The following is an 18,526-nucleotide window of genomic DNA, read 5'->3' on the forward strand; positions in this document are numbered from 1 at the left end:
CTTCCCTGTCCCGTGCCAGCCCTCCTGCCCAGCCCCACGGCCCAGGGAGCACTCACCTGTACTTCTCTTCACCTCCTGGTGCTCGTCACATGGGGGGGGTGCTGCGCAGCTCCGCAGCTCCTCCAGCTTGGCAAGCCGCCTGTGCCCGGCTGGCTGGCAGTTCCTGATGCGCAGGCTGTACTGGCGCGCCAGCTGGTACACCTTGTTCTTCAGGTGCTCGCTCAGCTTGGCCTCTGAGAGCGGCGGGACCCGGGGGCGCGGCTTGGCAGGGTGGCCCAGTTCCTGCACCAGTCTCTGCAGCTGGCTGGCCAGCCTGGTGGGCCCCGCTCGCTCTGTGGGGGACCGGCTCTCGGGCGAGGGGTTGGCTGATTCCTCCGCGATGGCGCTCAGCTCATCGTCCTCCAGGATGAGCAGCGGCTCGTGCAGGTCCAAGCCGTTTTCCTGGCTCCTGCCCAGAGGCCACGCGGCAGCGGCGCCAGCTGTGCCCTCCCTGCTGCCCTCCTCCGGGCAGGGCTGGCTGGTGCTCTTCTCCATGCCCTCCCACACCTTGATCATCTCGGCGGGTGGGCGGAACTCCTCCTCGCCGACGGGGGTGCTGGGCTCGGCCCTGGGCCCTGGGGTGGGGACGCCCGCCAGCACCCAGGCAGCTGTCCGACTGCCGCTGCCCACTCCCCACCTGGTGTTGGTGTGCTGCTCCGGCGGGGGAGGGAGGCTGTTGAGGCGGCAGACCGAGTTCCTCACCAGCCCCTTGGGGATGTAGGAGAGGCTTTCCCGGCGCCGGATGCCGAAGCCGGCATCACGGTGCTCTGCACACTCGTAGTAGCTCTTGATCTTGTCCAGCAGCAGCCGGTCCTGCCGGGAGAGCATGGACTCTTTCCTGGGGCAGGGGGTGCGCTCGGGCTCCAAGGGGCTGGGTGAAGCGGTCCCGCTGCGGGTAGAGCCCTGCGGTGAGACGCGGCCCTGGGAGTCAGCGGCACTGCTGTGGCCCTGCCCCTTCTCGCTGCCCTCCAGGCTCAGCACGCTGCTGCTCCGGCTGACCAGCCTGGGTGTCAGGAAGCCCCCGGGCCGGCCCTCCTCCAGCGCCAGGCTGCTGCGCCGTGAGAAGCTGCTGGCGAACATCTCGGCGATGAGGCTGGCGTGGTCCAGCACGGACGGGGGCAGAATGCTCCTCGCCCTGGTCTCCTCCTCCTCTTCGTCCTCCTCGCTGCTCATGGCTTTGAGGTCCTCCGTGTTCTCCACCATGGCCAGGTTCTGCTCCAGCTCCATCGCCCTCGGCTGGGCCAGCTCCGGGGTGCTCGCAGTCTCGGGGGACTCCTCTGGGTGCTCTTCCTCGTGCAGCTCACTGGGCTCTGGGGCAGCCTGCGAGGCAGCACGGAGAGAGAGTGGAGGCTTGTGCTTCCCCAACCAGCAGCCTGCCCACCCTGACCCAGCCCGACACACCATCCCTGGGGCGCTGGCTCCTCTCCTCCAGGCCAGGAAGGAGCCCAGGATTCCCGCGGATTCTGAGGCACAGGGGAATTGCCGGAGCATGGAGTTCCACAGGCTGATCACCCATTGGGAGAAAAGTGGGTTAATTGCCTTTCACTGGTTATCAAGTTACCATTTTTTATTTCCTTCAATGCCCCCTTGAAGGAAGCCTAGAAGGGGTCTTCTCCTTCACAGGTACAGGGGCAGGCTGGCTGGAGCCAGACTCGGCAACTCCCACCCATCAGCCAGGGAAAAGGAAGGGAATGTTGGCTAGTGGCAAGAGATGCTCTAGGAGTCAGGTTCTACCCCGGCTCTGGTAGTTAGAGCTGGGAGCCAGGACTCCTGGGTTCTAGCCCCAGATTTAGGGAGCCACTGTGAGCAGTGGTAAGAGCAGAGGACATGAAGATGACTGGGCCCTGGTGCTGCTGCTGCTCTCGCTGCATCATCCCACTTCACTGTGCCTCAGTTTCCCAAGCTACAGCAGTCCAACTACCTGCCAGGGCAGTGTTGGGTGAACAGGCCCTTGCAGTGGCTGTGAAATTCACAGGTGGAAGGTGCTATCGTGAAATGCAAATGCTCATTGGTCAGGAGGTGGCTGCTCCAACAGTATGAAGGCAGTGAGCCGAGACACTGGACACCTGCCATCTATCCTGGCTCCATCACTGCCCCGCTGGGAAACCTCAGCAGCACAGAGAGAAGAGCAGGGAGATGTCTGTCTCCCTTTGGCTCTGAGCTCTTTGGGGCTCGGCCAGTGTCTGTGCAGCTCCCAACCTGACAGCCCAGCCCTCCTTGGCTCTGCGGATGGGGTGTTCTGGGCAGCACTCAGCCCAGTGGGGTCCCCCCAACCTCGGGTCTGCACACTGCCCAACCCCCCGGACTCGGTGAAGGATAATGGGAGGCTCATTCATCCCCATGGGGCCGTGTCTCACTCACCTCCAGGATGGCCGAGGCCGTCTCTGCACTGCAACGGTTCTCAGGGCCCCCTGGCTCCTGGCTTCCCTTGCGCCCCTTGCCCTGAAACACAGCAAAGGGGACAGGTTACGCTGCTGGGCCACGGCTCAGACAGCCTCGGTGGCACCGTGCCAGCCCGAGGGACGAGAACCTCAGAGCCCCAGAGCAGCAACCCAATTCCGACCCGGTCAAGCGCCAGCGACCTCCAGCGCAGCGTCCTAGAGGTCTTCGTTCCGACACCAGAGCTGTGGAGTGAGATCCGCTGGCCAGCCCCCGACAGGTTCCGATGTCAGAGCTCCCAGCGGAGACCTGGCACTGTTCAGATCGGATGCACATCGCCTTCCTGCTCCAAGGGAACCGGACCAGCTTCCCCTCAGGAGAGACGGGCCGACCAAGGGCACCGCCTCTGGCACGCCAGCCAGCCGTGAGTGGGGTTAGATGGGGCAAGTGCAAAGCATGCTGGGAGTCACAGCGGCCACTCCGTCAGGTCAGTGAAGGGTTAATAACAGACGGGCTCCAGCTCCGATCCAGCCGGGGGTGCTGATCAGCCTGCCCCAAGCAGGGCGGCAGGTGGGAGATAGAGGAGAGCGGGGGTGGGGGGGGCAGGTAGTCCTGAGCCATGCGCCAGGCCAGCATGCAAGAGGGGGTTGGAGAGACACCTCACCGTGCGGCCCCAGGAGAAAAGCAAAGCGTTGGCCCGACAGTGCCAGCCGTGCAGCGCCGCCAGCAGGAAGCTCGCAAAGTCAGCTACCTGCTCCTCGCCCACTGGGCCCTCCTCCTCCTCCGGCCCGGCTTCCTTCTCGCTGCTGTCACTCACAGGCAGCTCCTCCAGTGAGCCCTGCCCCAGGGCCTGCTCTTCTTCCTTCCCCATAGCTGCTTCCTCCTCCTCCTCCGCGCCCCCCTCGCCCTCAGCCAGCTGCCAAGCGCTGCCAAGGAGCTGCAAGGGTGCCCCGGTCTCCAGGAGGGCTCCGGCGCTGTCGGCGTGCTGTTCAAGGGACAAACAAGGGCTCCCTTTAGGGCCACCTCATCCCTGGGCGCCGGAGCTGCTGGCGGGGGCCTAACAGGGCCAGTCGTGGTGTGTCCCCGCACCAGCCCATCCCGATTCCACGTGTCTGCAAAAAGCTGGGGGCCACTAGGCCGTGTGTTTTGGGGCACAAGCGCGTGGGTGTGTATGTGCATGCAACCGGCAAAGGGGGGCTGCATGCATGTGATGCACATCCAGCGTGCACAGGAACCTCGCGGCAAGACCCCCTAATGCCCACTGCTACTCAGCTGGCATCTTCAGCCCCTCAGGCCCTCCCACTGCCCCCAGGCTCAGGCGGCTTCCAGATCTTTGACACGGTCAACATGACCTTCTGCTAGGAAAGCTGGAGAAATGTGGGCTACCATGAAGTGGATACAAAATTGGTTAAAGAACGGCAGACAAAAAGTAACTCTTAATGGAATGAGGTCAGGTTGGAGGGAGGTCTTCAGTGGGGTTCCACAGGGCTCTGTTCTGGGTCCAGTGTAGTTTTTGACCTGGATGTAGGTATAGAGAACACTGACCAAGGCTGCAGATGACACAACGCTGGGGAGGTTACCAACACTTGGGAAGATAGAGCTAAATTCAGAGGGATCTCGATAAATCGGAGAACTGGGCTGTAGCCAACGAAATGAAATTCAACAAAGACAAATATGAGGTGTTGCACTTAGGGAAGAAAAACCAAATGCACAAACACAGAATGGGGGAAAACTGTCCTGGTAGCAGCACTGCTGAGAAGAATCTGCGAGTTGTGTTGGATCACAACCACAACATGAGCCAGCAATGCCATGCTGTTGGAAAAAAGCAAACGCAATTTTCGGTTGCTTTGACAGAGGCACAGCAGGCAAGTCATGGGAGGCGACAGTACCGCTCTACTCAGCGCTGGTTAGACCTCAGCTGGAGTTCTGTGTCCAGTGTTGGTCACCAATGTACAGAAAGGATGTAGAGAAACAGGAAAGGACCCAGAAGCAAGCGACAAAGATGATCAAAGGGATGGAATGCAAGTCATACGAGCAAAGGCTGAAGGAACTGGGTATGTGTAGTTCAGAAAAGAGGAGATGAAGAGGGGACATCACATTGGTCTTCAAATACCTGAAAGGTTGCCATAAAAAAGATGGAGAAAAGTTTCTCTCTCTTGCCACAGAGGCAGGACAAGAGCCAATGGGTTCAAACTACAACACAGCAGATTTAGATGAAATCTCAGGGAAAGCTTCCTAATGGTAAGAACAGGAGGACAATGGAACAAATTGCCTAGGGAGGGCAAGGAAGCGCCTTCACTGGTGGTTTTCAAAAGGAGGCTGGATAACCAGCTGTCTTGGATGGGTTAGACCCAACAAATCCTGCACCTTGGCAGGGGCTAGCCTAGCTGACCCTTGCGGTCCCGTCTCACCTTGGGGCTCTGTGATCTTACCTTCAGTCCTGCTGCCGCATTCCCAGCGCATGGAAGAGAGAAGACAAGCGATTAGCAAAGGTGTCACTGTGCACCGTGGCCACAGCGACGGGAGGGGAGTAGGCGGATGGCGCATCACCCCGATGCCCCCCCTTCCCTGGCACAATGAGCTGCAGGGGGCCGAGGGCGGTGAGGCTGGGCTGGCTGCTGAACGCCTGGACTGTGGTGTTGGGAGCTGACATGTGAGCAGGGAAGATTAGAGCAGCTGCCTGCAGGGGCTGGACTGGGGCTGCCCTAGTGCACTGGGGAGCTGGTCCCTTTGTGCCAGCAGAGATTCAGCCTCCGGGGAAGAGTGTGGCACCTGCAGGCCCCTCAATGCCAGGGAGTGGTGTGGAGCCCCCCACACAGCCAAGGAGTGGCCAGCATGCTGGGGTGAGGGCATGGAGTCCTGCTCCCTCAGGGCACCGCACACGGTGAGCTAGGCGGTGCCACAGGAATGGCTTGGCAGTGCCACAAGTGGCCGGGGGTGGGGGGGCAGGGGCTCCATTGTAATGACCACACAAAGCAGGGGTTCTCAAACTGGGAGTCAGGACCCCTCAGGGAGTCACAAGGTTATTATATGAAGGGGGGTCACGAGCTGTCAGCCTCCACCCCAAACCCCACTTTGCATCCAGCATTTATAATGGTGTAAAATATATCAAAAAGTGTTTTTAATTTATAAGGGGAGGGGGGGGTCGCACTCAGAGGCTTCCTATGTGAAAGGGGTCCCCAGTCCAGAAGTTTGAGAACCACTGATATAAAGGCAGATGGGGCAGTTTGTCTGGTCAGGCTGGGCCCCAGCCAGCCGGCCAAGCCGGGAAGGCTCTGAGCTCTGCCCAGCCCAAAGCGGGTGTGGGGGCGCGTGTGTCCATCCTGAGGACTCTCTCACCTTTCTCACCCAGCTGCTTGACAATCTGCTTGGCAGGCTCTGTGGGGAAAACAGCAAGTGAGAGGCCTGCCAGTTGTACCCTGCCCCCACAGCGACGCGACTGGGGTCGCAGCTGGGAGACGTATTCTTTCTGCCCAGCCCCGGAGCCCGCAGGGCACGGGCGCCACCCAAGCCTAGCGCTGCCTCAGGGTCCCCTGGGAACGCACTTCTCCAAAGCCGCGGCTCCTCCGCCACCGCCTCCTGCTCCTGGAAAGCGGGGCCCCAGGGCAGCCCATCTGCCACCCGACAGCCCCTCACGCACGCCGCGGGGGGCTGGAGAGGTGCGTTCGCCAGGCCCCCTCACCGCACCCCTGTGATTGGCCCCAAGAATACCATGTGCCAGGAATCACCAAGCCCAGAGCACCGCAGCTCCCATCCCCCCGCCCATGCTCCAGCCCCGTGCCCCAGGCTGTAGAGGGGAGCTCGCACCAGACCTCCTGCGGCCTGCGCACCCTGACCCCACGCCGCCATGCAGTCCGTCCGGGAGCTTCTCCCTGCGGCGCCAGAGGTGGAAGGGCTCTGAGGACAGGACAGACGCAGCTGTTAGAGCCAGTGCAGCTGTCCAACTGGCTGTGTACCCTGTACCTCCCCGGCCTGGCACTGCCTTCTGTCCCAAGATATGGCAGGGCCCACGGCCCCCCAAGACACGGCTGTCCTAGCCCTGCCACCTCTGTACCCTGCACCTCCCGGCCTGGCACTGCCCTCTGCCCCGAGACACAGCTGTCCTACCCACTGCCACGCTAGCCCTGCCACCTGTGTACCTGGCATGGCACTGGATGCAGGGCACTGATCATGTCCCCCCAGGATGTTCTATAGCTGGCCACGTGCTATGCCTGCCCCACGGCTAGCCCCAAACAGTCCTGCTGTGATAACCCAGTGAGAGGGGCAGGGCCTGGGAGCCAGCCTGGCAGCACCCCCCTCCCTGTTGCTTGGCAGCGACCCTGTCGCAGCACAGCAGGGGAGAGAGACCTGGTTGGGCAGCTCTGGTGCGGGGACAAGCAGAATGGGGCCATTTCTCACCCTCTACAGGGAAGGGGGGGAAACCCCTCCAGAGCCAGTGACCCCATGGGGGAGGGACCCTGCCTGCTCTCCTGGCAGCCACAGGGAGGTGGTGCTTTCATGGGATCCTGGGCCTGGCTAGTCTGCACAGAGCCAGCAGTCAGAGGGTGGCTGGTGCCAGCTTCGATCACAGAACGGGAGACATGTGGGGATGAGGGAGCCTTGGTCCCTACGGATGCACAGCTCCGCCGACCCACAGCAGGCAGGGTGCCGCACCAGCCTTTGGCCAGCCAATCCGATTGGCTGGCGGGTGGAAGCGGCTGATGGTTTGCCGATGGACCCGCCCCTGTTTGCCCAAGGCTCTAACAGTTGGGCTAGGGCCTTGAACTTTGCCCTCCTGGCCGGGCAGGCAGGCAGGCAGCAGTCTGATTGCATGCAAAGCGGACATGCGTGGGGCCAAGCTTCAGTTTGTCTGGGGCCAGCCCGGCTAGCTCCGCCCCGATGGGGAAATCCCACCGCTTGGAACGGCACCACAGAGCCGGTACAGAGAGTACACTCCTCAGAGAGCCGGGCAATCTGCTCTCCAGCACTGGGAACAGAACCCAGGAGTCCTGAGTCTCACCCTTCGGCTGCCAGCAAATAGCTGTGAAACCCACCGGCAGAGGGTCTCTCCCTCATGCTGGTCCACACAGGATGACAACCTTCTACTGCTGCAAGTTACTCTGTGAGCTCAAGCAGCAGAGTTCTGTGGGGTGGATCTAAAGGTTCCAACCCTGCTGATGACCCCTGGGGGTCAATTTGATGATGCCGCAGGATGAAACTGCTGTTTTTTTCAGTTTGCTTTTGTGCAAACTAAGGAATTACAAGCAAAGAGCTATGTTAAAGGAACGTTGCAGCTGCAGAGTCAAACACTCATGTTAGGAAATGCCAGAACTAAGGCTGCCTGTATCACCTTAACTCTGTCTCTCGCGCAAGTATGCATTACGACAGTCAAAATATACTATGCTTTTCCTGCCGCATCAGTGCACTGCTCTGGTGAAGTGCAGGAGGCTGTTGTCTGTAGGACCCTGCCTCATTGGTTGCAGAAGCTGGAAGGGGCACAATGAATGAGGCAGGAGATGGCAGGAAGAGACAAAAGGGTCTCTTGGCTTGGGCAGTTGAATGTTGCCCTACAGAATTGTTCAGAGGTCCTGTGTGATGCTGGGCAAAACACTTCAAAAACAGCATTTTCCCAGGTGATCCCTCATTGTGTGTTCCTGTGACGAAGTGAGCATTTTTTCATCATAATTTGTATGAATTGAGTGGGTCTCTCCGTTTCCCCTATGTGCTGCATGATTGACTAGGAAGGTTGTTTACTCTTTGCAGAGATCCAGGTGTGACTGACACCTGGCTGTCTGGGGCTGGGGGGCCATACCACGGAGAGTCCCAGAAACAATTGCCCGGATTTTAGCACCTAGCGATCATGGAAGGTCTCCCCTGTGCAGGAAGCCAGCCAGGTGTGACCAGCTGGAGAACAAAGGGGGCTGAGGAGGGGGGCCAGGTGCAGTCACCCCTCCGCCCTCCAGAGCCTGGGAACAGCCCGCTGGGACACGGCACCCCATATTCTTCACAGTGATATGATGAGGATGTGATGATGACATAATCATAATGTATTTTATGCAAGATAAGTCATGTGAGGTGTCATCAGAAAGGTTAGGATTTGCTGAATATGATTATCCTATTTGTACGCATGTATCAGTTTTGAATCTGAAGTTAGGAATATTGACTATGTATCCATATTTCAAACGTGTTTACAACTGGGGAATGCCCACTAGACAAAGGTACTTTCATTCTGTAAAGCTGGGTGGGGAAGGGCCGTTATGGAAAACAACAGGGCTTAGGAGAAGCTTATCTCCCACCTGAGTGCCTTCCTGAAGATGCTACAGACAGCCTCCAAGTTACGGCTACTGTGACACTATAGGGACATGTGACCAGGTTACCTGGTGCTGGACTCCATCTTGGGATGTCAGTATTTTTCCACTGTCTGGTATGGGAACCAAGCATTGAAACAAAGGTTTCCTGCCATATGCAAAAGCTATTTAAGGCAGGGAAGTGACATAATCGTGACATTCCCCACCCAAGAGGACTCCTGGAAACACCTGAGGAACAAAGACTGAACTGGGGAAAGTGCTGGACCCAGGCTAAAGGGATTTCTAGCCTGTGCATGAAGGACCTGGGGATTCCAAGCTGTAAAGCAAGTGCTGTTTGTGCCTTAAGAATCTGCAGCCTGATGGTATCATCCCTTAAGGTGAGGATCTGCTATTCAGATCCAATCTCTTTAGTATATTAAGCTTAGTTTGCGTGTTTTGTTCATTTGCTAGGTAATCTGCTTTGATTTGTTTGCCATCACTTATAATCACTTACAATCCCTCTTTTGTAGTTAATAAACTTGTTTCTGCTTTGTCTAAAACCAGTGTGTGGGAGTCATAACTCGGGGCAGAAAGCTGTTGTATATTCTTCTCCATGTTGAGGGAGGGGGAGAATTTCATGAGCGTATACTGTACAGTTCCCTGTGCAGCACAAGACAGTATAATTTTGGGTTTACACTCCAGAGGGGGGAGTGCCTGGGAAGTTCCTAAGCTGGAGCCTTCCCATGCAGGGCTGGTCATAGTGTCTGCATGTGACTGCGGCTGGGTGCGTCCCCACTTGTGTGTGTGCTGGGGAAAGTGACGTCTGGAGGCTCTGTAGGTTGTTACAGCAGCAGAGTGTAAAGGGAGCCCAGGCTGGTGGGTCAGGTGGGCTCAGTGGTACCCCAGTTCCAGGTGGCACCTGGGGGAACCCGTCACACCTGCTGCTGTGCAGGGGACTCTGAAGAGAAAGGCCCAGGCGACCCCAACCCAGTGGGTGGGAATCCCAGAGCAGCACAGATGGTGGGGAGGACAGACGCTTTGCTGGGGGCGGTTCACAGCTATGGGCTGACAGCCATGGAATGCTGGGACTCAGGACTCCTGGGTTCCATTCAAGCCAGTCAATGGCAGTAGAGGGGACATCTACTTCTGATGCAGGGGCACACACCCCTGGCTGGAACAGGTGGGGAAAGGCGACCCTGGTCCCTGCGGCTCAGCCAGGGGCCTCCCAGACACACCCCCCCGTCACCCTGAACACGAGGAGAAGAGCGCGTACCTGGGGGTTGCTTCCCCTCCGCCAGCATCACCTCTGTCTGGCCTGAGCTAGCCAGCCATGCCCACGCCTCCACCACACGTGAGGTGCGAGGAAGAGGAGGAGATGTAGCCATAGGCACAGTACTGCTGGCAGCCCAGGCTCTCTCCTGGCCTGCTAGAAGGCCAGAGCCCCCAGGAGAGTGGCAGGCGCTCAGGGCCGAGCTGCAGGCCCCTCCAAGACATGGGAAGCTGCCGAAGGGCAGCCCGGCCTGTCCACCCAGCCTGGCAGAGGAAGCAGGACTGCCCTGGGCCTGACAGCAGCCAAGGTGGCCAGGGGTCCAGCCGCACCGGCAGAGACAGCTGACCAGTCTGAGTGCATTTCCCGACCAGCCACACAGGCTCTGTGCTAGGAGGACGCTGAGGCCAGAGCAGGACAGTCACCTCCGTGATCTGACCCGGAGAAGGACAGGTGGGTATAGGGCAGATCCTGGACAGATACCCGGGCTGGATCCTCAGGGATCAGCTACCACCAGGCAAGGCCACGCAACAGCCCCCATCACAGCCAGCACTGACAGCCCGACAGCAACCCCAGGGAGGAGGATGGGCAGGGGCCAGCTGCAGGTTGGGACACAAGGACCCCCACGTCTCCGGTGCCCCCATGGGTGCTGGCCTGAGCCAGCTGGAGGGGACTCGGCCCCAAACTGTCCAGCGCTTGCCTGCACCCAGACAATCCAATCCCACCCTCAGACCTGCAGAGCAGCAGGGAGCGAGTCAGCCACCTGCCCACTCTGTGCGGGCCCAGCCCAGCCGTACACTCCCTCAGCCAGCCCGGCTTGCGGGCCATCACTCCAGCCAGTCCCAGGGGGAGTCATGTGCCACGCCGATCCAGTGCCCCTTCACCATTGCTGCCTAAAGGTTTTCACATCAGAGAGATTCACGGATCAGGGAGCAGAGAGGGCTGGGTCCCGGCAGGGGAGGAAGGAATCTGGCAGCAGCTTGAGTTCCTGTATAACTAGGATCCTGGGGTTTGTGCCAGGCATGGTGCTCCCCTTTGGGCTTGGCAGGGAGGGTGGCACGTGCACTCACCGGCCAGGCCGACCTGGGAAGGTGGATCTAACCACCTACACGGCTGCTTCCCCAGTGGCGGAGGACAGGTGCTTGTGACACCATCCCTCCAAGCCATCAGCGCCCACTGCTCCTCAGCCAGGCCCCTCTAGCTCAGGGCCTGCCAGAGACCCCTGCTGCCATCAGCCTCCAGGGGCAGACCACTGAACAGGCCCCTCCTTGCCCTGCCAACTGCCCCATGCAGGAGACAGCGACGGGCTCAGGCAGTGAGCAGCCATCCTGTCCTATGCTCCTGATCCCCAGGGCGACCAGCCGTTGGGTAGCGCCACCCGCCACCTGCAGTGGTGCCATGCACGCCCTGGGAATCCTGGGCTGTGCCAGGAGAGACAGCCACATGGGCATTAGTCACTGAGCTCTCTAAGCTGGGCCTGCCAAGGCCCCGTCTGTCTGGCTGAATCCTCCCTCGGCACACCCTCCTCTCTTACCCGACTGCCGGCGCCCCTGCCGTGCCTGCGGGGGCACCTCATCCATGGGCTGGCACGACTTCGCTTTCTTCAGCCGCTCCGGGCTGTATCTGTAGCGAGCGGGGTCTGAAAGGAGCAGAGAAATGCGGGTTAGCGCTTCTGCAGTGCACCAGAATGAGTAGGGGGGTAGGGGGCATGAGTCCCACCCCCTGCAGCATGTCATAGTGAGAAGGGCGGTAAGGGGCACGAGTCCAGTCCCTCTGCAGCATGCCAGAGCGAGCGGGGAGGATGGGGGGGATGTGTCCCACCCCTCTGCAGCGTGCCAGAGTGAGCGGGGAGGATGGGGGGGATGTGTCCCACTCCTCTGCCGCGTGCCAGAGCGAGTGCAGGGTGTGATGGGCCCCACGAGCTTAGCCTGGCCCTGGCACGCGGCCCTCAGGCTGATGCAGTCCTACCCTGGTGGCTACCCCAGAGACAGGCTTACGAGCCTGCCGCAGCCTGTGTGCTCACACAGCCAGGTCCCACGGCTCAGGCACTAGGGACTGGTGCAATTAGACCCAAAAGCCTCCAGTTCGATCCCTGCAGCGTCTCTGCCAGGGTCATCGTTCTGTGAGGCACCGGCCTGGCCCAGCAGTGCAGGAGAGATGCATACAACCACGGGACCTACCCCAGACAGAGGAACAGAGACAGACACCCCACCCCCTGCCCTGCAGACAGAACTGGAGGGAGCACTTACGGGAGGAGTCCATTTCCAGGATCGCTTCCTTAGCCTAGGGGTGCAGAGATCAGTCGGTTAGCGAACAGGGAGGGGGAACGAAGTCAGAATTTTTCATAATGTTTTGTATGAATACTGGGTGTGCCTCAGTTTCCCCTATGTGCTGCATGGATAATTAGGTGGGGGTAGGGAGGTTGTTCGCTCTCTGCAGAGCTCCAGGTGAGACTTACACCTGGCTGTCGGTGGCCTGGGCCCCCATGCCCATGGAGAGTCCCGGAAGACAATGACCACTCCAATTGCCCGGACATTTAGCACCTACCATGACCATGGAGGGCCCAGCCTCCACGGACGCCAGCTGGGTGTGAGCAGCGAGGGAACAAAGGGCTATGGGGGAAGGCCAGGGGGACAACGTTTGCCTGGGAAGACGAACAAAGGACTGAGGGTTGTTCAGTGTGGGCTGCTGGAAGGAGAAGCCGGGGTACTGGGACTGAGGAGGGATCAGAGGGCTCGGGACTGACCCAGACGGACTCTGCTGTAACTTTCCATTCTCTGTGCTAACCAAAGGACTTTCTAGGTTGTGGTCCAGACATCTCAGAAACCCTCCTGCTGTTACAGCGCTGGCTGAGAGTCCCTCTTGGGGGTGCATCGCTCCCTTGGGGGGTACAAGTCTTCCCCAAGTGTCCAGTCCAGGTGGATTTGCTGCAGGGAGCTCACGGCAGGAAGCAGGATGCTGCAGGCTCCCCCCAGGAGGCGGTGAAGCCAAGGGCTCACACCAGCGAGTGAGTGTGACCCTATCGGGGCTGACACACTGAAGGGTTCCTCCAAGGGACTGTTCCAGAGCTGGACAAGAGCACCGGACCTGTGGTTCTGTGACACACGGCCGCCGGCGTGCCAGGGGGCTGCGTTCCCCATCCCTCTGCCCCACACCGAGTAGCTGCTGTTCCCTGTGCTCTGACACAGCCCGGGCTGACCCCAAGCCCAGACCACACGCCCTCGGAAGCCAGCTGCTGTGGCTCGGCTCCAGGCCCTGTCTGCGTGGGCCCCAGGTCCGAGCGCTCGACTCAACGGGGGGATGGGGGCTCTGACCGGGGGTTTGGGCCGGGGGCACCGGGGCTCTTCACCTTCTGGGGGATGATGGCGTGGTGGTTCTCCAGGATGAGCCTCTTGATGTGGTGGGTCCAGACCCGCTTCTCCTCCACGCTCTTGGCCTGAGGCAAAAGGACGCGTGATGACATGGGGCCATGCACCGCACATCACCCCTGAGAACCCAGCCCCTGCACCACCACTGGCTGGCCCCGTGCCCAGCACTCCTCCCCCAGTTCCCAGCCAGCCCCTCCGTGCCCCGCCCGGTGCCCCGGTGCCCCGCCCACCCTCACCTGGATGTTGTACTGCTGCTTGCTGTGCTTGTAGTGGGTTACGCTGAAGCACAGCGAGTCCCTGGTGCTCTCGATCAGCATCAAGGAGGAGCACTGGGGGGGAGAGTGGCATCAGCAACCCAGGTAGGAATCCGCTCCCAGGGGCCACGCGAACCCCTCCGGGGCTCCCCCTCCCCACGCCAGCCCCGCTGCCGCCAGCCCCCCCGGGGCTCCCCCTCCCCACGCCAGCCCCGCTGCCGCCAGCCCCCCCGGGGCTCCCCCTCCCCGCGCCAGCCCCGCTGCCGCCAGCCCCCCCCTGGGGCTCCCCCTCCCCGCGCCAGCCCCGCTGCCGCCGGCCCCCCCCTGGGGCTCCCCCTCTCCGCGCCAGCCCCGCTGCCGCCGGCCCCCCCGGGGCTCCCCCTCCCCGCGCCAGCCCCGCTGCCGCCGGCCCCCCCGGGGCTCCCCCTCCCCGCGCCAGCCCCGCTGCCGCCGGCCCCCCCGGGGCTCCCCCTCCCCGCGCCAGCCCGCTGCTGCCAACCATCCCTGGGGGCTCCCCCTCCCCACGCCAGCCCCGCTGCTGCCAACCACCCCTGGGGGCTCCCCCTCCCCACGCCAGCCCCGCTGCCGCCGGCGCCCCCCCGGGGGCTCCCCCTCCCCACGCCAGCCCCGCTGCTGCCAGCGCCCCCCCGGGGCTCCCCCTCCCCACGCCAGCCCCGCTGCTGCCAACCACCCCTGGGGGCTCCCCCTCCCCACGCCAGCCCCGCTGCCGCCGGCGCCCCCCCGGGGCTCCCCCTCCCCGCGCCAGCACCACTGCCGCCGGCCCCCCCTCCGGGCCTTCCCCTCACCGCTGCCGCCAGCCCCCCCCGGGGCTCCCCCTCCCCACGCCAGCACCGCTGCCGCCGGCCCCCCCCGGAGCTCCCCCTCCCCACGCCAGCACCGCTGCCGCCGGCCCCCCCCGGAGCTCCCCCTCCCCACGCCAGCACCGCTGCCGCCGGCCCCCCCCGGAGCTCCCCCTCCCCACGCCAGCACCACTGCAGCCAACCACCCCTGGGGGCTCCCCCTCCCCGCCTCAGCACTGATGCTGCCAGCGCCGCCCCCCCCCGGACTCCCCCTTCCCACCCCCCAGGGCTCCCCCACCCCACAACCGCTGCCCTCAGCCCCACCCCCCCGGGCTCCCCCTCCCTGCCCCAGCACTGCTGCCGCCAGCCCCCTCCTCCCCGGGGCTCCCCCTCCCAGCTCCAGCACCGCTGCTGCCAACCCCCCTCTCCCCCTGGGGCTCCCCCAGCACCGCTGCCGCCAGGGAATGGCCAGGAGGCCATGCCACCCAACTAGTTCAATCGGCTGCCAACAGCGTAGGGCGCCACGGAGCCACGGGGCGTGGGAGGAACCATGGAGCCATTGCTGGGGGTGAGGGGTTTACCGGAATGTCGTTCTTGCAGACAAAGTGGTCGCCCCGTCTCTTGGTGATGAGCAGGGTGCGGTCGAAGAGGAAGAAGGTGCGTTCGTTGCGCACGCGGTGCACCCGGAAGGTGCCCTCCAGCACCAGCTCCCCGAAGGTCGTCAGATCCGGCCCCTTCCAGTGCAGCAGCAGGGACTGGATCTCCTGGGGGGGGGGTTAGGGGGAGGTGGCCTCAGGTGGCTTCTCTCAAACCAGCCACATGCCCTCACAGATCCCCGGGGGGGGTGTCTCAGCCTTGCTGCCCCCAATCTTGGCACCGCCGCTGGCTTGGGTCCCTGCTAGCACCCAGCCGGGCTGCATCCTAGCTCCAGGGCCCCAGGAGGCCATTTCTCTGAGTGCAGGGACATGGGGCCAGGAGCAAAGGGTCCCCAGATGTGGCCAGGCCAGAGGCAGCAGCTGGGAGGGGCTCGCTTCCACCTCCCACGGGGGGCTTCAGGAAGAACACAAGGCGCTCAGCCTCCCAGCCAGTCCCACGGAGCCGCTCCCCGGATCGCTGCATTCACGCAGCCGGGGGCAGGACACACCCACACCAGCGCTCACCTGCAGCCGCACGGCGTGCTCATGTCTGCGCTTCATGTCGTTGATGTACCAGGCCACACAGGTCATGGTGTCGATGGCCTCCTCCACCACCTCGTAGCCGGCCTCCTCCAGGTCAAAGTGCTTCGCGATCTCCTGGGGGCACCACCCAGCGTGAGGGCTCGCTGTTCCGCTCCCTTTGCCCTCCCCAGGGCGCGGCAGCCAGGGCATGGGCAGGGCTGAGCTGGGGGACACAGCCGCAGGGCTGCTCACTGGGCTCCTTTAGAGCTCAGAGCGTGGCACTGCGGCTGGAGGGGATGCAGCGCGGGGCGGAAGGAAGGAAGGGGATTGCAGTGTCCCTGGACAGGGGGCCAGCCTGTGACGCTGCACAGGTGGAGATGGAGGGGGCAGGGGGCACCCCGTGGCAGGTGAGGGAGGAGGTGCTGAGGCGGTGATCGGGATGTGCATAGTAGAAGAGGGGTACTGCGTGGGAGGTGGGGTGCCACGCCACAAAGCCTGTGCGGGGGGGTGGGGGCGGGAGGCACCACAATGCTCGTGTAGCAGGGGGGCACGCAGCCCCCGTTTACCTGGAGCAGCAGGTGGTATTTGAGAATCCTCTGGACCGGCTTGAGCAGGTAGGAGCCCAGGGGCAGCGCGTGGCCGATTTGCTCCTGGCGCTCGCGGAAGAACTTAGCCTGGTGCTTGTTCCTCATGCACTCGGTCAGAACTGCCACCGAGCTGCAGGGACCAGACACTGCAGTGAGGGGAGACGCACGTGGGAGAGGGGCCTGGCACGGCGCCCAGACACCACGGTGATGGGAGATGCCCACTCACATGGGAGAGGGGCCTGACACGGCGCCCAGACACCACGGTGATGGGAGATGCCCATTCACATGGGGCAGGGGCCTGGCACGGCGCCCAGACACCACGGTGATGGGAGATGCCCACTCACACGGGGCAGGGGCCTGGCACGGCGCCCAGACAGCACGGTGATGGGAGATGCCCACTCACACGGGGCAGGGGCCTGGCACGGCGCCCAGACACCACGGTGATGGGAGATGCCCACTCACATGGGACAGGGGCCTGGCATGGTGCCCAGACACCACGGTGATGGGAGATGCCCATCCACACAGGGCAGGGACCTGGCACGGTGCCCAGACACCACAATGATGGGAGATGCCCACCCACACGAGGCAGGCGCCGGGCACAGCACCTGTACATCACAGTGAGGGATGCAAAGTACATATACATGGCACATATAGACCCAGGGGCAGAAACAAGCCCCACCTGCTCCTGTGCGCGGCTTGCGTGGTGAAACAGGGAGCTGGGACACGGCCCCTTCTCCTCCCACTGGGACGCTGGCCCCTCCCAGTTCAACTGCGCCCCCGCACCCCCCCAAATCGGGCAAGATCCCATCATCTGCTGCCAGAGCCAGGCCACCCCAGCAAGGGGTGCAACGCCCCCACAGGCAGGGGTCCCCCGCCCTAAGGAGCGCCCCTGTGGGCAGGGCCATCAGGGATCCCCCGCCCCCTGCTCACTCACCTAGGGTAGTTGTTGCAGTACTGGGTGTAGATATCGAAATCCTGGCTCTGCAGAGGGGAGAAGAGAAAGACCATGAGTGAGGTCTACAGGGGGAGCCCCCATCCCCCAGCGCTCTGCCCGCACTCTAGCCCCAGGAGCTGCACCTAGGGTTGCCAATTCTCCCAGATTGGCCGGGAGTCTCCCGGAATCAGTCTCCTGGTGGCTTCTGAAACCAATCCAGGAGATTTTAATAGGCCAAAGTCCAGTTGGTGTCACAGTGGGGCTAAGGCAGGTTCCCAACCTGTCCTGGCTCCACACCGCTCCTGGAAGACCCTAGGCACAGGGGCAGCTAGGGGGTCTCCACACGCTGCCCCTGTCCCAAGCGTTGACTCCGCAGCTCCTATTGGCCGGGAACTGTGGCCAATGGGAGCTGCCGGGGCAGTGCCTGCAGGCAGGGGCAGCGCACAGAGCCGCCTGGCTACCCCTGAGCCTAGAAACAGGAGGAACATGCTGGTTGCTCCCCAGGAGCTTCCCGAGGTAAGTGCCAGCCGGATCTTGCACCCACTCCCTAAGCCCCTGCCCCAACCCTGAGCCTCCTCCTGTACCCAAACTCCCACCCCAACCTCCTGCCCCAGGCCAGTGAAAGTGAGCGAGGGTAGGGGACAGTGAACAATGGAGGGAGGGGGGATGGATGGGGTGGGGGCAGGGCAAGGGTTTGGGGTCTGTGCGATTAGACAGTTTGCACCCCTAGCTGCACCCCTCCCTGTGCCCAGCCACAGCTGCGAGTGCTTACGCTGGGCACTGCCCTCCCAGTACTCCACCTGCCTGGCCATCAGCATCCCGCAGAAGTGCCTCAGTGCTGCAAGCGTCCCCCGAGTGCCCCAGCCAGTCCTCCTCCCCTAGCTCGGTTGGCACCACAAGCTTCCCCATCCCCACCATTGCCAAGCCGGGGCCGTCCCATGAAATCCATCAGGGCCATGTGCTGTGTCAGGTGTGTGAGCTGGGAGACATTCACATGTTAAGTTGACAGGCACTAGCACTAAGCCCTGAGTACACCAGTTCGCCTGGCGCACGACGATGCCATGGGATCATCTTGCCAGCCACTCCCCACTGCGTGCCACCTCCAGAGCCCCCCTTACCCTGTCCACAAAGCATCTGGCCACAGCCACGGGGTTGCTGTCACAGCTGTCCAGGTCCTGCAGCAGCTCGCTGGGCAGAAAGAGACTGTCAGTCATGCAGGGCCTGCCAAGAGCACACATGCTCCGGGCGACCCACGGGCCAGGCCTGCCAAGCACACGTGTTCTCCGGGGGACACACGGGCCAAGCATGTGCTGCATGCATGCAAGGCATGCCCCCCGCCACTCCCAGCACACAAACCCCCAAGCAGAGGGCAGGCAGCGGAGCATGCAGCGCGCCCAGCGTGGTACCCACCTGCAGGGCAGGGCCCCTTCCAGTGCCGGCAGGGTTTGAAAACAAAGCAAGCGTTATGAGAGGAG

General features: G+C 62.5%; 1 protein-coding gene across 9 annotated transcripts in view; it reads right to left on the minus strand.

Annotated features, from left to right (window-relative positions):
• The window catches only part of PLEKHG3 (pleckstrin homology and RhoGEF domain containing G3), a 46,935-nt gene that overhangs the window by 6,932 nt on the left and 21,477 nt on the right, over positions 1-18,526 (minus strand). For 3 of the 9 annotated variants that reach the window (XM_030561942.1, XM_030561943.1, XM_030561939.1), the window contains exons 4-17: positions 18,170-18,239; positions 17,052-17,098; positions 16,097-16,247; positions 15,534-15,665; positions 14,955-15,137; positions 13,556-13,648; positions 13,301-13,387; positions 12,201-12,234; positions 11,486-11,590; positions 5,758-5,796; positions 4,851-4,861; positions 3,083-3,403; positions 2,401-2,481; positions 57-1,359 (exon numbers count right to left, since the gene is read on the minus strand). In XM_030561942.1, the coding sequence (XP_030417802.1) occupies positions 57-1,359; positions 2,401-2,481; positions 3,083-3,403; positions 4,851-4,861; positions 5,758-5,796; positions 11,486-11,590; positions 12,201-12,234; positions 13,301-13,387; positions 13,556-13,648; positions 14,955-15,137; positions 15,534-15,665; positions 16,097-16,247; positions 17,052-17,098; positions 18,170-18,239 (2,657 nt within the window). Of the gene's footprint in view, positions 1-56; positions 1,360-2,400; positions 2,482-3,082; positions 3,404-4,850; positions 4,862-5,757; positions 5,797-11,485; positions 11,591-12,200; positions 12,235-13,300; positions 13,388-13,555; positions 13,649-14,954; positions 15,138-15,533; positions 15,666-16,096; positions 16,264-17,051; positions 17,099-18,169; positions 18,240-18,461; positions 18,478-18,526 lie in introns of all 9 variants that reach the window. The other 6 variants (XM_030561946.1, XM_030561940.1, XM_030561941.1 and 3 more) reach the window with 6 other exon arrangements.

Source organism: Gopherus evgoodei, chromosome 4 (genome assembly GCF_007399415.2).
Source record: "Gopherus evgoodei ecotype Sinaloan lineage chromosome 4, rGopEvg1_v1.p, whole genome shotgun sequence".
Taxonomy (NCBI): Eukaryota; Metazoa; Chordata; order Testudines; family Testudinidae; genus Gopherus; species Gopherus evgoodei.